We start from the raw sequence: 12,558 nt of genomic DNA, 5'->3' as shown, positions 1-12,558 counted from the left end.
CACAGAGGGGTGCACAACACCACCACCACCACCACCACCAGCACCACATCACACCACCCCAGCCCTCCTCCTCTGAGTTTGGGGCTCCAGTGCGAGCTGCTGCCATAACTTCACAGATAAAAGGAACGTGAACTTCAAGGCTGTCTGAAATCAACAGAGCATAAGTGGAGCACAGAGCTGTGTCGAGCTGCTGCACTGTGTGTGAGTGTGTGTCTGTGTGTGTGCATGGTGCTTGCTTGCGTGAGGTTGGTAGACGCGTTTGGCTAATTCAAAGTTCACAGACAGTTTTATGGGTCTGTGTCTTTGAAAAAAAAAAAAAAAATCAGTGACGTGAACTGCATCTCAATGAGCACTGTGTCTTTTATATGCAAATGCAGATATTCAAACAAGTGGAGCTTGACAATTTATTTAGCAAAACAAAGACATTCCAACCACCTCAAAATGAGATTTCCTTCCTGCTGTAACAGCTTTATTGCACATGATCAAGATATTTTAAATATGCAGGCCGGTAATAATAGGATAATAATAATAATGATAGGCAGGCTAATAATAATAATAATAATAATAATAATAATAATAATAGTTGTTGTTATTTTTTATTGCATTTATTTTTTTAAATTGTACTTTTGTGTGCGTTTTATTTTTTGTGCTATTATGTCTGATTTTACTGATGTTTTAATGTAGGCTAGTAGGCCTACAGTGACCTTGACTGTTTAAAAATGGCCTTCCAAGTCAAATGTATCGTTATTATGCTATTATTATTATTATTAGCCGGTTATGATTATTATTATTGTTATTATTAATAATAAAGTTATTATTGTGAAATGAATAAAGATAATGTTTTCAATGTGGCATAGGAATTATGAAACTTTCTCTAGCAACTGTCATATTTTCATCCATCAGCTATGTCCACCATGCATCTCTAGGGCCTCTAGTGTGCAGCAGTGCATTAGAAGTAGCCCTGTCAAGCACGGCCACCCTGCGAAATTTCCGGCGTCATTGCTCAAGCTCCAGAAAGTTCTGTACCGTCGGAGCTTATATAAAGAGCTAGCCATGCCTTCCTCGTTTCATGTCCATCTGATGGAAGGAGTAGTAACGTCGTAACAACACGTCTACCGGCATTTGCAGAGAAAGGGACCCAGAGTGAGTAACATTTATTGTCAGGACTCAGGGTGCACGCAGAATGGGACAACAAGCCAAGCAACAGAATTGTGTTCAGAGAATTTTCAGTGAAACATTTTTGATACAAATGTCCATAGAATTCTAGACTTCTGTGCGTTTGAATGCGAGAACGCAAAAGCTTGCTACAGTAACTGTTAGCGTATTGTAGCCTTTTGATGTGTAAGCTAATGTTACAAAGATATGCGACAGGCATTTAAAGGTTGTCACTCTTTCAGTATAAATCAAGACCACCAGCACAAGGGTGAACGTATTTGTAATTTCGTTGTAAAGTAAAAATATTTCTCTGTTCTTTATCCCAAAGGTCGCACAAAGATGGTTCGAGAAACCGGTTTCTACGACCTTCTCGGAGTCAGCCCGAAAGCATCGCCAGATGAAATCAAGAAAGCCTACAGAAAGCTGGCACTGAAATACCATCCAGACAAGAACCCAAATGAAGGCGAAAGGGTAACTTTTGAGTCTTTATATACAGTTTAGTTTAATGATTGACATTATTTTAAGACCAGCAGTGTCCCGATAAGGTAATGTGGGGAATGCCTGGAACTTTCTCGAAGTGGCTAACATGCTGGTTTAGCCAGCTAGCCAGTTTTGGCTTCCTGGTGGGGGTGGGGGGTGGGGGGGGTGGTCATATTACAGTCTATTACGCAAGTGTGATCAGGTATCGAGGGTATTTTAGTAGTGGTGAAGCTGAAGGTTTGCCTGTCGTAGTCGGCTGATACATTCTATGCAAAGTGCTGTTATTACGCTGTAATTACCTTATCTTGAAGAGAGCCGAAAACACAAGCACAGTGTGACATTTTGCCCTCTTCCCTTTGTGACATTTCAGTTCAAGCTCATATCCCAGGCCTATGAGGTTCTCTCGGACGCCAAGAAGAGGGATCTTTATGACCAAGGAGGGGAGCAGGCCATCAAAGAAGGGGGCATGGCAGGAGAAGGCTCCTCTCCCATGGACATATTTAACATGTTCTTTGGTGGTGGTGGAAGAACTCAGAGAGAAAGGAGAGGTACAAACACACCAAACTAACATGCAAATGTTAAAAACATTATGAAACACACAACAGCAAGTATGAGCTGTTACTTGTAGCACGTTACACTCTATGAGACCGCATAAGAAGCCACCCAGTATGTTAAGATATTTTTGGAAAGTGACATTTAAAACTTTTGAACACGGCCAAAAATAGCACAGCATGCGGTAGGCATACAGTCCGGAAGTAAGGCTGGTCTTTGCCCCATGAAATGTGCAGATGCACGTGATATTTGGGTAACTCACTCCATGAAGGACAAAATGCATACATATTTCTAATAAATATGTTTTAAAGGGGCACAATGTAGGATTGCATAGTTTGCGCGGTACCCTTGGCATGCGGTCTCTACACCATCATGAAAATGGCTGTTTAACTAAGCTCGCTGTGTTTTTCATCACGGAATGCCAGCAATTGAAACAAATTGTGAATATGTATCTTGCGGTATGTAAAGCACATTTTTTGCATGAGAAGTGTTTCCCACGACACTGTTTGGGTCGCACTGTCCAAAGTTACATTTGGGGTTCTCTGACACAGCGGACTGTGAAAGTGGTCGTGAGAGTCATCGTTCAGTTACTATTAAGTATTAACTCAAATGAGCATCGGCTGACTACAGTGATTAATTAAACTTTTAATCCTACATGTTGCCCCTTTATTATTTTTATCACAGGCAAGAATGTAGTCCACCAGCTTGGCGTCACGCTTGAGGAAATGTACAATGGTGCAACCAGGAAACTTGGTCTTCAGAAGAATGTCATCTGTGAAAAATGTGATGGTGAGTATAACATTTAGGGGAAAAAGTGCACCCAGGAAGAATATCTTTGGGAGAATACTTCAAGAGTTCATCACCCAATAATATGCCTAACCAGTAGCGTGATGATAAGAGGCACGCTTTTAATAGTCTCACCACATTTTGGTTCAACATTATGACAGACAATGCAGTGAAAGTTTATTCTGTCAGGACATGGTCCCAGTTATAAAATTGCTGCAATCAGAATGTCAGTGACCAAGTGGCAATGTATTACTGATTGTGTAATGTCGTAGTAGTAAAGCCTTTTCAATGACTATTACAGTGTTCCAGTAGCAGAAAAGTGCACATCATAAAGCGACCACTCATTTCATTGGCACTGAATACACAATGCGCTTAGCCGCTTAATAAAAACCCCGACCCCTGACTATTCACTCTGCTCTTTACTTGCACTTGTTGGGCAGTCGTGGCCTAATGGTTGCAGACATGGTCTTTAGATCAGAGGGTTACAGATTCAAATCCCACCCTTACCTCTCCCTAAATGTCTGTGCATGGGTAAAGTGCCCTCGAGCAAGGCACCTAACCTCACATTGCCCCAGGGACTGTAACCAATACCCTGTACTTGAAAGTAACTGTAAGTCACTTTGGATAAAAGTGTCGTCTTGTAATGCAATGGTTATGCTTGTTTGGGTAGGTTACGGAGGCAAGAAGGGCACGCTGCAGAAGTGCTCCACCTGCAAGGGCCGCGGCGTGCAGATCCAGGTGCACCAGATCGGACCCGGCATGATCCAGCAGGTGCAGAGCGTGTGCTCGGACTGCCAGGGCCAGGGCGAGAGCTTCAGCGCCAAGGACCGCTGCAAGAAGTGCGACGGCCAGAAGGTGGAACGCAAGAAGAAGATCCTAGAGGTGCACATCGAGAAAGGTGAGTAGAGTAGAGTAACTATTATTAAGCCCATAGGAAATAAAGGTGTCTAGTAGCATACATAAGTACACAGTACAGGAGACATAAACACACATTATATGTACATAGTAAACATGTAAAACATAAAGTACACATTTACATGTAAAACATATAGCACACATTGACATGCATTCAGTCATTGGCAGATCACACACACACACACACACATAATAGATTAGCATGAAAGGTTTGCATTACAGCATCAAAGCGGGTTGACTTACATCAGTGGTTCTTAACCTGGGGTGCGGGCACCCCCTGGGGGTGCGCCAGAGATTTCAGGGGGTGCACAGAATTTTGTTTGTGTTGAGGTTGTGAACAAAAGTCTGCTTCCAAACATTATAATTAGGCCAAATCAAGATAAAATTAAAACATGTTTTGGACCCAATGTAAAGTCATTAAAGTATTGATTAATGTCTAAAGCAAGAATCATTGTAATTATTCACTTAAATCATTTTTTAGTGCATAGACGTGTAGACGTTTGGGTTGGGGGTGCGCGGCTTGTCTTGGGCACAGGTTAGGGGGTGCTTCAAGAAAAAAGGTTAAGAACCACTGACTTACATGGACAAACATAGTTCTCTATGTGGGCAGGGTTGCCAGATGGTACTGATGATTTCCAGCCCAAAAAAATGTTAAAAACCCGCCTGGAAGCACTACATGCCAATTCTATTGATTTCTATGGCCAAAAATTTGGCGTATTTTTCTCCAAAATTCATTTTTACCCGCACACGGCCATCCTAAGCAGCCCAATTGGGCAACACTGTGTGTGGGTTCTGTACAATTTGTATCTTGAAAATCCTGAAATTTCCTGGAACATTTGGGCATTCCAGCATGAAATCATTTATTTTTCAGTGTATGTTTTATGCACCTATTCTACGTATTGTTTAAGTAATGTGAGGTGTGACCTATAGGCGACAAAATTCATGTGATGCCCTAGAACAGTGACAAATACAACGTAGCTGGCTCAAACATTTGCTAGTAGAGAATCATGATATAACACTCTTATGACCTTAGAAAGTTATTAATTGCTTCATGGCTGTAGCTGGCTTTGGATACGGTTGGTGCGTACTATAGTGTCAAAAACTTGATATTGTAACTGACTTTCACAGGCATGAAGGACAGTCAAAAGATCCCATTCCATGGTGAAGGCGACCAGGAGCCGGGTTTGGAACCCGGTGACGTCCTGATCGTTCTGGACCAGAAGGAGCATTCTGTCTTCCAGAGGCAGGAAAACAACCTGTTCATGAAGATGGACATCAAGCTGGTGGAGGCTCTGTGTGGCTTCAGAAAGACCATTCAGACCTTAGACGACAGGACACTCGTCATCACCTCTCATCCAGGTAACAAACACATGCACCGCTGTGACCTAATGGTTAGGGAGGTGGTCTAAAGATCAGAGGGTTGCAGGTTTGAATCCCACCCTTACCTCTCCCTACATTTCCATTGAGGGCTGAAGTGCCCTTGAGCAAGGCACCTAATCCCGCATTGCTCCATGGACTGTAACAATACCCTGAAAACTAATACATGCAAGTTGCTTTGGATAAAAGCGTCAGCTAAGTGTAATGTAATGTTTATTTTTTTCCAATCAATCCATCTTATCTCTGTTATCAAACTGTGCCATAGTATCTCCAATATGCCCTGCAGTTGGAGTTATTTTATTGTGCAAATATCTGTATACAAAACATTTAACGTGATGATGCGATTTATTTGAATGCGTAACAATATGTAATTTTTTTGTGATAATGGGTGCTGCTGATAAGAGGCTGAGCAATGATTGGATTTGTTGTGTTTGGCGCTCTCCTCTGCAGGTCAAGTGGTGAAGCATAACGACGTCAGGTGTGTGCAAGGCGAGGGCATGCCAGTGTACAAAGAGCCGTATGAGAAAGGACTGCTCATCATCCAATTCCAGGTATGTCGAGTTAGTGGTAGATAAGGTACCACTTCTTTTGCACAAAGGTCAGCTTTTTAATAAATCAATCAATCAATAAATGAATACTGCGAAATAGGAGTCGATGATGTCATTACATTGCTAGATTTCGATATGGAATTCTACTTTGAAAAGTTGAAAATTAATTTCGAAAGAGAAAATTATTGTAGACAAATACAGTGAATTGTCTTCCAGTGTTGTTGTTGTTGGGAAGTCTGTGATGTAGTTGTCACCATAGTGTTACCAGTGATTCATGACCTACAGCACACTCATAACACACTACACAGGACCACTCCAAAAAACAAAAACCACACAAACATTAAGCATAAAGTGCCTACTTAAAGTGCATACTTAGTACGGTCTACTACAGACATGGCATTACAAGGATGGTATTTTGTTAACGACTGAGATCAATAATCCATCCTCCAATCACCAGTGATGGGCAAAATTAATTCATTAGTTACACTCTAGTGCCACTTATTCCAAGCGATCTTGTTTTAACTGTCCAATTCAACTAGTTGGTCATTCCACCAGCCAATCACCTGGCTGAGTTTGACAGGTAAAACGAGGTCATTTGGAATATGTGGCACAACATTGTAACGAATAAATGAATTTTGCCCATCACTGTCCATCACAAGGATCAATTGTACATGGGTCTATAGCCAGTCTGAGTCTTTTTAAAGTAATGATTGTGTGTGTGTGTGTTTGTATATATATGTTTGTATATATGTATAATGTATTGTTTGTTCTTATCTGGACCTTGAGTATGTGAATTAAGTTTATTATTAATACCAAATGCCGCCCCCCCTGTTCCCCATTCCCAGGTGGAGTTCCCACAAAACGACTTCCTTCCCCAGAGCCTTCTGCCCCAGCTGGAGCGCCTGCTGCCGGAGCGCGACGACGTGATGCTCTCGGACGACATGGAGGAGGTGGACCTGGAGGAGATGGGCAGCGACCACAACCAGAGGAAGAGCTACAACAGCAGCAAGCCGGCCTACAACGACGACGACGACGACGAAGACGGGCCCAGGACTCAGGGCGTTCAGTGCCAGACACAGTGATTGGACATGGGCAGTATACATACTACTGTACACGTACTACAGCCGACCCTGGACCCCTGTTTCTCGAAGGAGTCATTGCTAACCAGTTAGAAAGTTACAAGATTGCCTATGGGAAATTGCATCGCAACGTACTAAGTTGCTTACTTAGTTAGCAATGACGTTGTAGAGAAATGCACTCGGTGTTAGCAATTTAATTGGTATGGGTTATTGCTACCTACGTACGTCAGTGACTTGACTTATGCTGGATCTCAAATGGTGCACTAATGCCATACACACTGAACCATGAACACTGAAGTGCACAAGTGCACCATTTTAGATCCAGCATTAGTTTGTTGCAATGCAGTTTCCCACAGACAACCAACCAATTTGCTAACTGGTTGGCAACTGCGCTTTCAAGAAACACATCCGTTGTCCCATCTAGTACATCACACAAATATGCTCTCACATCACACACGCACACAACCAACCATTCTTTTCTGTGCAGCAGCTGTAGTGATCTTTTTTGTAGTACTGAGCATCATTGTCATTTTCTGGGCCATGATGAAACCCTAAAACCTCCCCACCTGTGAAGCCTTAGTGAAGCATCACAGCAGGCCAAACTGACGGACTACGGAGGGAAGTCGGTGCACCATTGGAATGCATGTGTGCTTCACCTGTCCACGGCTGTCTAATATTTACAAGACCATAAACATTCATACGGTCAGGGGAGACACAAACAGACCATGTTATGATGCAAATTTGTTTATACCATATATATTTATATTCTTCTCAATGCAAGTGTAATTGTATTACTGTAATTGTTTTTTTTCTGTTTGAGTTGAATACCACTGTATTTTGCATGTCTCTGATTTACGTGTTGTATACTGTTAAGTGTGTGTGTGTTCCAAAAGTTTGCATTATCTGTTGTGTTTACGCCAAAGAGGTTAAGACTGAATGGCACTGTTGTGTATTTCTGTCCTCTTTTTTTCTAAATGCACATGAACCAGGCCTTAATTAACAGACATTGTATGCTTTCTATGAAGGTAACACCTCGTCTCGAAATATTGGCCTGCTTGGTTATTTTCATTTCTCAAGTTGAGTATGTTCATATGACTGTTGGTCATTCGATAATTTAATAAGTTAATAAATGTATTACCCTCTGAATAGTATGCCCACATTCTTTCATGTAACGACAAACTGAGCTCCAATGCCATTATACTTTGCAGTCTTGCTTAAAATACAAGTACAAATATTGCACCTCAACATTAAACATACGACCACATAAAAGGGCAGTATCTGCATAATGAAATGGAATACCACAAACAAACCTGAAGGAAATGATATTAGTGGCTTTATTGAGAAAAGGGAGACTGATAACATGGTAGAAAGAACGTGCCATGTACCACTCAAACATAATTACATTTCAAGAGTTCATTCATTGCAATCAATGAATAGTTAAGGCATTGATCAGTGTGAACACACTCAGTATGATCATTCAACCCATTTCCATAGCATCCTCATTGTGTTCAGTGTTGCTTTCTTCTGAAGGAGCAACCTAAAAACAAATCAGGAAAGTGATTATTACAGTGTTGATTCACCACACACACTGTATTTTACTGTAAAGAATTCATGTTTATTTCAAATCAGTTTATTTCATTACGTATTATGATCATGGACCATCATGAGTCAAGCTCAGCGAAGTGCTTCTATTAATCAAAGTACACTAAGCATCCCCATGGCAATGAGTGCGTCTTAATATGTGACCTTGCCTCCTCCACTTGCGCTTGTCTCCTCGCCCCGCCTCCGTGGAGAAAACGATAAAGTTTCCCAGCTGTCAGCCTAGCCACAACAACTTTTGAGGGACTGTTTTTCATTCACCATAACAATTGCAAACGAGAAAAAGACTCTACAATTGAGCTTTTGCAAGATATTGAAATATAATGCTGTTGTCAGTGATGTCATCATGACGAGAAGCGAGTGGAGGAGGCAAGGTCCCATATTAAGATGCACTCAATGCATGCAGGTACCCGCTTTGCAACTGCAGGCCCATCTAAGAATGAATACAGTGCTTGAAGGGGGGTGGGGGGGATTTCAGGGGAAACCAGTTCCCCTTCCTCATAATTTTCATCATCAGGGTTCCAGCAGAACTTGTCTCGTGCGCCGCATTTTCACAAGTTCAAAACAAGTTTTTCAAAAAGCATGCAGGCAATAGGCCTTGTACTGATGAGACTGTCTGGAAATCAGGGTTCCTGCACTTGCTTTTGGATGGTATCAGGGTTCCTGCACCTCTTTTCCCCCACTTCAAGCACTGAATGAATAAAGGAATGAGAAACATTACCTTCTGTCAATCTGGCTTTTCCTCCAGTGGGCTGGCAGAGCACAGTGGAGCATCCCACGCACAACACCACTGTCTGTGCATGGCTGAACACAGTTGTGATCTTGTAGCATCCTGAAAATAACAAATGTCTTAGTTAGTACAGGAAAAATAAGAAAATAAAGAAAACACACACATGGGTAAAAGACATCCAACATGACACTGTCCTTCAGTGCTAACAGATGCTTTTGCCTACTGTAACTGTGAAAAACATGAAATTTCAAAACCATTTTTTGAAAAGCGAATGCATGAAAGCCAAGCCAAAGAAATATTTAAAAAAAGTAAAAAAAATCTTTTTTTGCATTTACAGTAAGCAAAAGTATCCGTTGCACTGAAGGACATGTGTTTGACCCACACACACAGTGAACACAGTAACCAATCTGCTAGTTTTCAATGTAAACAAAGACTCTGCTTGGTTACCTGGACATTTCACATCCATGAAGTAAGAGTTAGGGCACTGTACAAGTCTCTTCTTCTTGTGCTGCTTCCTCTCGAAGTCCAGCGAGGGGTGGAGAAAGTCTTTTGCCAACTGCAAAAAGTAAAGAAAGACATTGTGAGATGATCACAGAGCTAAAACCTGCCCCACAGCACAGCTAGGTTCTACCTCGATTTTCCCTACCCTGGCGTCAACAACACAAACAATACACTTCCTTGAAAGACGACGACGAGTAACAAATGGTTAAGTTGCGGAGATGACAACAATACAAGACGCTACTTTTTGACAGCCCCGCAAAGCTCAAGCCAATGAAGCCATAGTTAAGTGCAAATAAGCTATCAAGAAGACTTGATTTAACAGTTAAGTGCAGCCCAGAAGGTTGCATGTTAGCCATTTTGTCAAGTTAGCTTGTTGTATTGCTCATGCATGATAAACACGTACCACTCATTCTAACATTATACTCAACCCAAAGGGTTGATACGAGTCATATAACAACAGTACACACGACACACACGTTGATACGAACATTTACATGACTGACACGTGCTAAATAACAACAGGCCTGTAACACAGCCTTCTTCTTCAGCGCGCGCCATGTGATGAGGAAAACTTTTTCTAAAAGCAGAAATACACGTCTAAACGGTTAAATTCGCCTAACTGTAATCGATGCAAACGACTGTCACCGCGACAGCATGCTGTTTAATGGCAAAAAACTGTCCACTGTACTTACAGGCATTTTCACACGATTTTCACATACGCAGACTGATCAGCTGGTTTCGTCTCTGTGTACCTGGAGCTGCTGTTTGCTGCGTTGGCTGCTTGGATATTGGACGCCTAGGGTTGCCAAACTTGACTTTATCAATCCTCCCAAGCAATATTCTCAAGACATGCCGAGACATGCCACAAGGAGAGATGGTATATTGTTAGTGACGACGAAATGTGATAATGGACCAAACTGATTAGCAAGGCATATGTGTCATACTTTTATGTCAGAGTTCAGAAACTCGTGTTGGTTAGTCCTCCGCTCTACACTGGTTGTTGGCAGGGGTGGAAAGTAACATTTACTCAAATTACTGTAATTGAGTAGGCCTATGAGTAACTTGCATTTTTTAAAGTAGGTTTTGAAATGGGTAAGTTTACACAACTTACATTTTGGCCCAAATATTTGTTACTTAATTACATTTAAATCTGCCTTGAATACTGAGTAAACTCTGATAGAGAAAAATGAAATAAAGGGGAAAATCTGCCAGACATGAAGAGAAATTGTGTGTTTTTACCATTTTACATAAATTATCTAGTTAGGACAAATCTATTGGATAACTATCCAGGGCCTGCCGGTCCCATGCCATTGACTGACCCTGGGTCTGCATCGTTTTGACTCATGACCAAGTTAGTCTGGCAAATATGGATATTTGAAGTTCATATCCACTTCCTTTTTTTGGAGGAAAATAAAGTGAAGCATTTAAACTTTCTCTCTGCAAAATAAGCCAGAGGAAAGAGTGGTCAGATTGAGCTTCAGCCAGTAGAATAAAGAGGCATTTTATAGATGCAGGTTGAAGACCAGTGTTGCCAGATGTGTCTGACAAAAATCCCGCCCAAAAGGTTCTCAAAAACTGCCAAAATGCGCTAAATTCCGCCCAAATTCAACAAATTACATTGACTTCTATGGGCCCAAAACGGCTTAAAAACCCGCCAAATGGCCAATTTTTCCCGTTTTTGCCCGCCGACGCTCATCCCAAGTAGCACTGTTGAAGACCCTCTGAGATCACTGTGTTCAGGGGCAACTTTGCCAGACCAACATGCACAGAATTTTTTTAGTCACGATAGCCAGGTTATTGGAAGCTGACTGGTGTAGAGATAGACAGAGGTCACGAAGGGCGCTATTCAAGAAAAAAAACCAAATCTTGATAGAAAAGCTAACTGAAAGTAACTTTTGCTCAAATTACATTTTCAAAAAGTCATTTTTTTTTACTGTGTCTCACGTAGATTTTTAAAGAGATAATTTTACTTTTACTTTGAAAAGAATTTGAACCAATTAATGGTACTTTGTCAGTACTCTTTCTACCTCTGGTTGTTGGACAAAACTACCCACACAAATGCAATTTAATGGGAATCCAATTCATTCTGTTAAATAATAAAACAGCTAACTGAATGAATGAATGAATGAATGAATGAAAACAACAACAACCACAACAACAATAGTAATAAATGTATTTTATGAACTGTTGTTTGTTTTTCTTCCAGTATTTTACCAAATAATAAATTGCACTCCATTCTTTTCCACCATCCAGGACTGACAACAAATTGAGACCGAGCCAAAGCATCTCTCTCTCTCTCTCTCTCTCTCTCTCTCTCTCTCTCTCTCTCTCTCTCTCTCTCTCTCTCCGTCATGTTGGTGGGGTCAGTAATTAACCAGTGCTCTCCCACATCCTCCTCCATGACTGAGGTACCCTGAGCATGGTACTGTCCCGCCGCACTGCTGCCTTGGGGTGCCATTGGGGACTGCCCCCTTGCATGGGTGAGGCATAAATGCAATTTCATTGTTTCATTGCCGTGTGCAGTGAACACTTGTGTGCTGTGGAGTGCTGTGTCAAAATGATAATGGAAGTTGGAGTTTCCCAGTTGGGCTTTCACTTTCACACTTATGGTGAATTCATATGCTCTGGGAAATATGGCAAATACCCAAACGCTTGTAGAGAATTACTTGTGCACAATCCCTGGTGCTGAACAAAAAGATTAAGTATTTTTTGAGTGAATCTGAGGAAGACCGAGAGGTCGAAACGTCATTGCCAATGAATGAATGAATAAAAAGAAGAAAAAATAACTTAAAGAAGAAAAAATCCAAAGGAGTGTGCGAACCTTTTTTCAAAAAAT

The 12,558-nt window shown here is 41.4% G+C and overlaps 2 protein-coding genes across 3 annotated transcripts; one reads left to right on the top strand and one right to left on the bottom strand.

Moving 5' to 3' along the window:
• The first annotated feature begins 983 nt into the window (after positions 1–983).
• Positions 984–8,038, top strand: dnaja (DnaJ heat shock protein family (Hsp40) member A). 2 transcript variants are annotated; one of them, XM_063197746.1, is made up of 8 exons: positions 984–1,143; positions 1,484–1,626; positions 2,006–2,183; positions 2,872–2,976; positions 3,644–3,871; positions 5,017–5,247; positions 5,716–5,816; positions 6,659–8,038. In XM_063197746.1, the coding sequence occupies exons 2-8, from the start codon at positions 1,495–1,497 to the stop codon at positions 6,893–6,895; spliced, it is 1,212 nt and encodes a 403-aa protein (XP_063053816.1). In that variant the 5' UTR covers positions 984–1,143; positions 1,484–1,494; the 3' UTR covers positions 6,896–8,038. The 2 variants fall into 2 exon arrangements, with proteins under 2 accessions (XP_063053816.1, XP_063053815.1); XM_063197745.1 differs by lacking the exon at positions 984–1,143 and adding an exon at positions 1,194–1,381.
• Positions 8,039–8,203: 165 nt separating this feature from the next.
• Positions 8,204–10,533, bottom strand: rps27l (ribosomal protein S27 like). The gene is made up of 4 exons (XM_063197747.1): positions 10,415–10,533; positions 9,669–9,777; positions 9,213–9,323; positions 8,204–8,429 (listed from the first exon to the last, which is right to left on the bottom strand). The coding sequence occupies exons 1-4, from the start codon at positions 10,418–10,420 to the stop codon at positions 8,401–8,403; spliced, it is 255 nt and encodes an 84-aa protein (XP_063053817.1). The 5' UTR covers positions 10,421–10,533; the 3' UTR covers positions 8,204–8,400.
• Positions 10,534–12,558: the final 2,025 nt, after the last annotated feature.

This window comes from Engraulis encrasicolus, chromosome 4 (genome assembly GCF_034702125.1).
Source record: "Engraulis encrasicolus isolate BLACKSEA-1 chromosome 4, IST_EnEncr_1.0, whole genome shotgun sequence".
Classification (NCBI taxonomy): Eukaryota; Metazoa; Chordata; class Actinopteri; order Clupeiformes; family Engraulidae; genus Engraulis; species Engraulis encrasicolus.
Note: the sequence above shows the minus strand (reverse complement) of the source record. Positions and strands in the feature narration are given on the sequence as shown.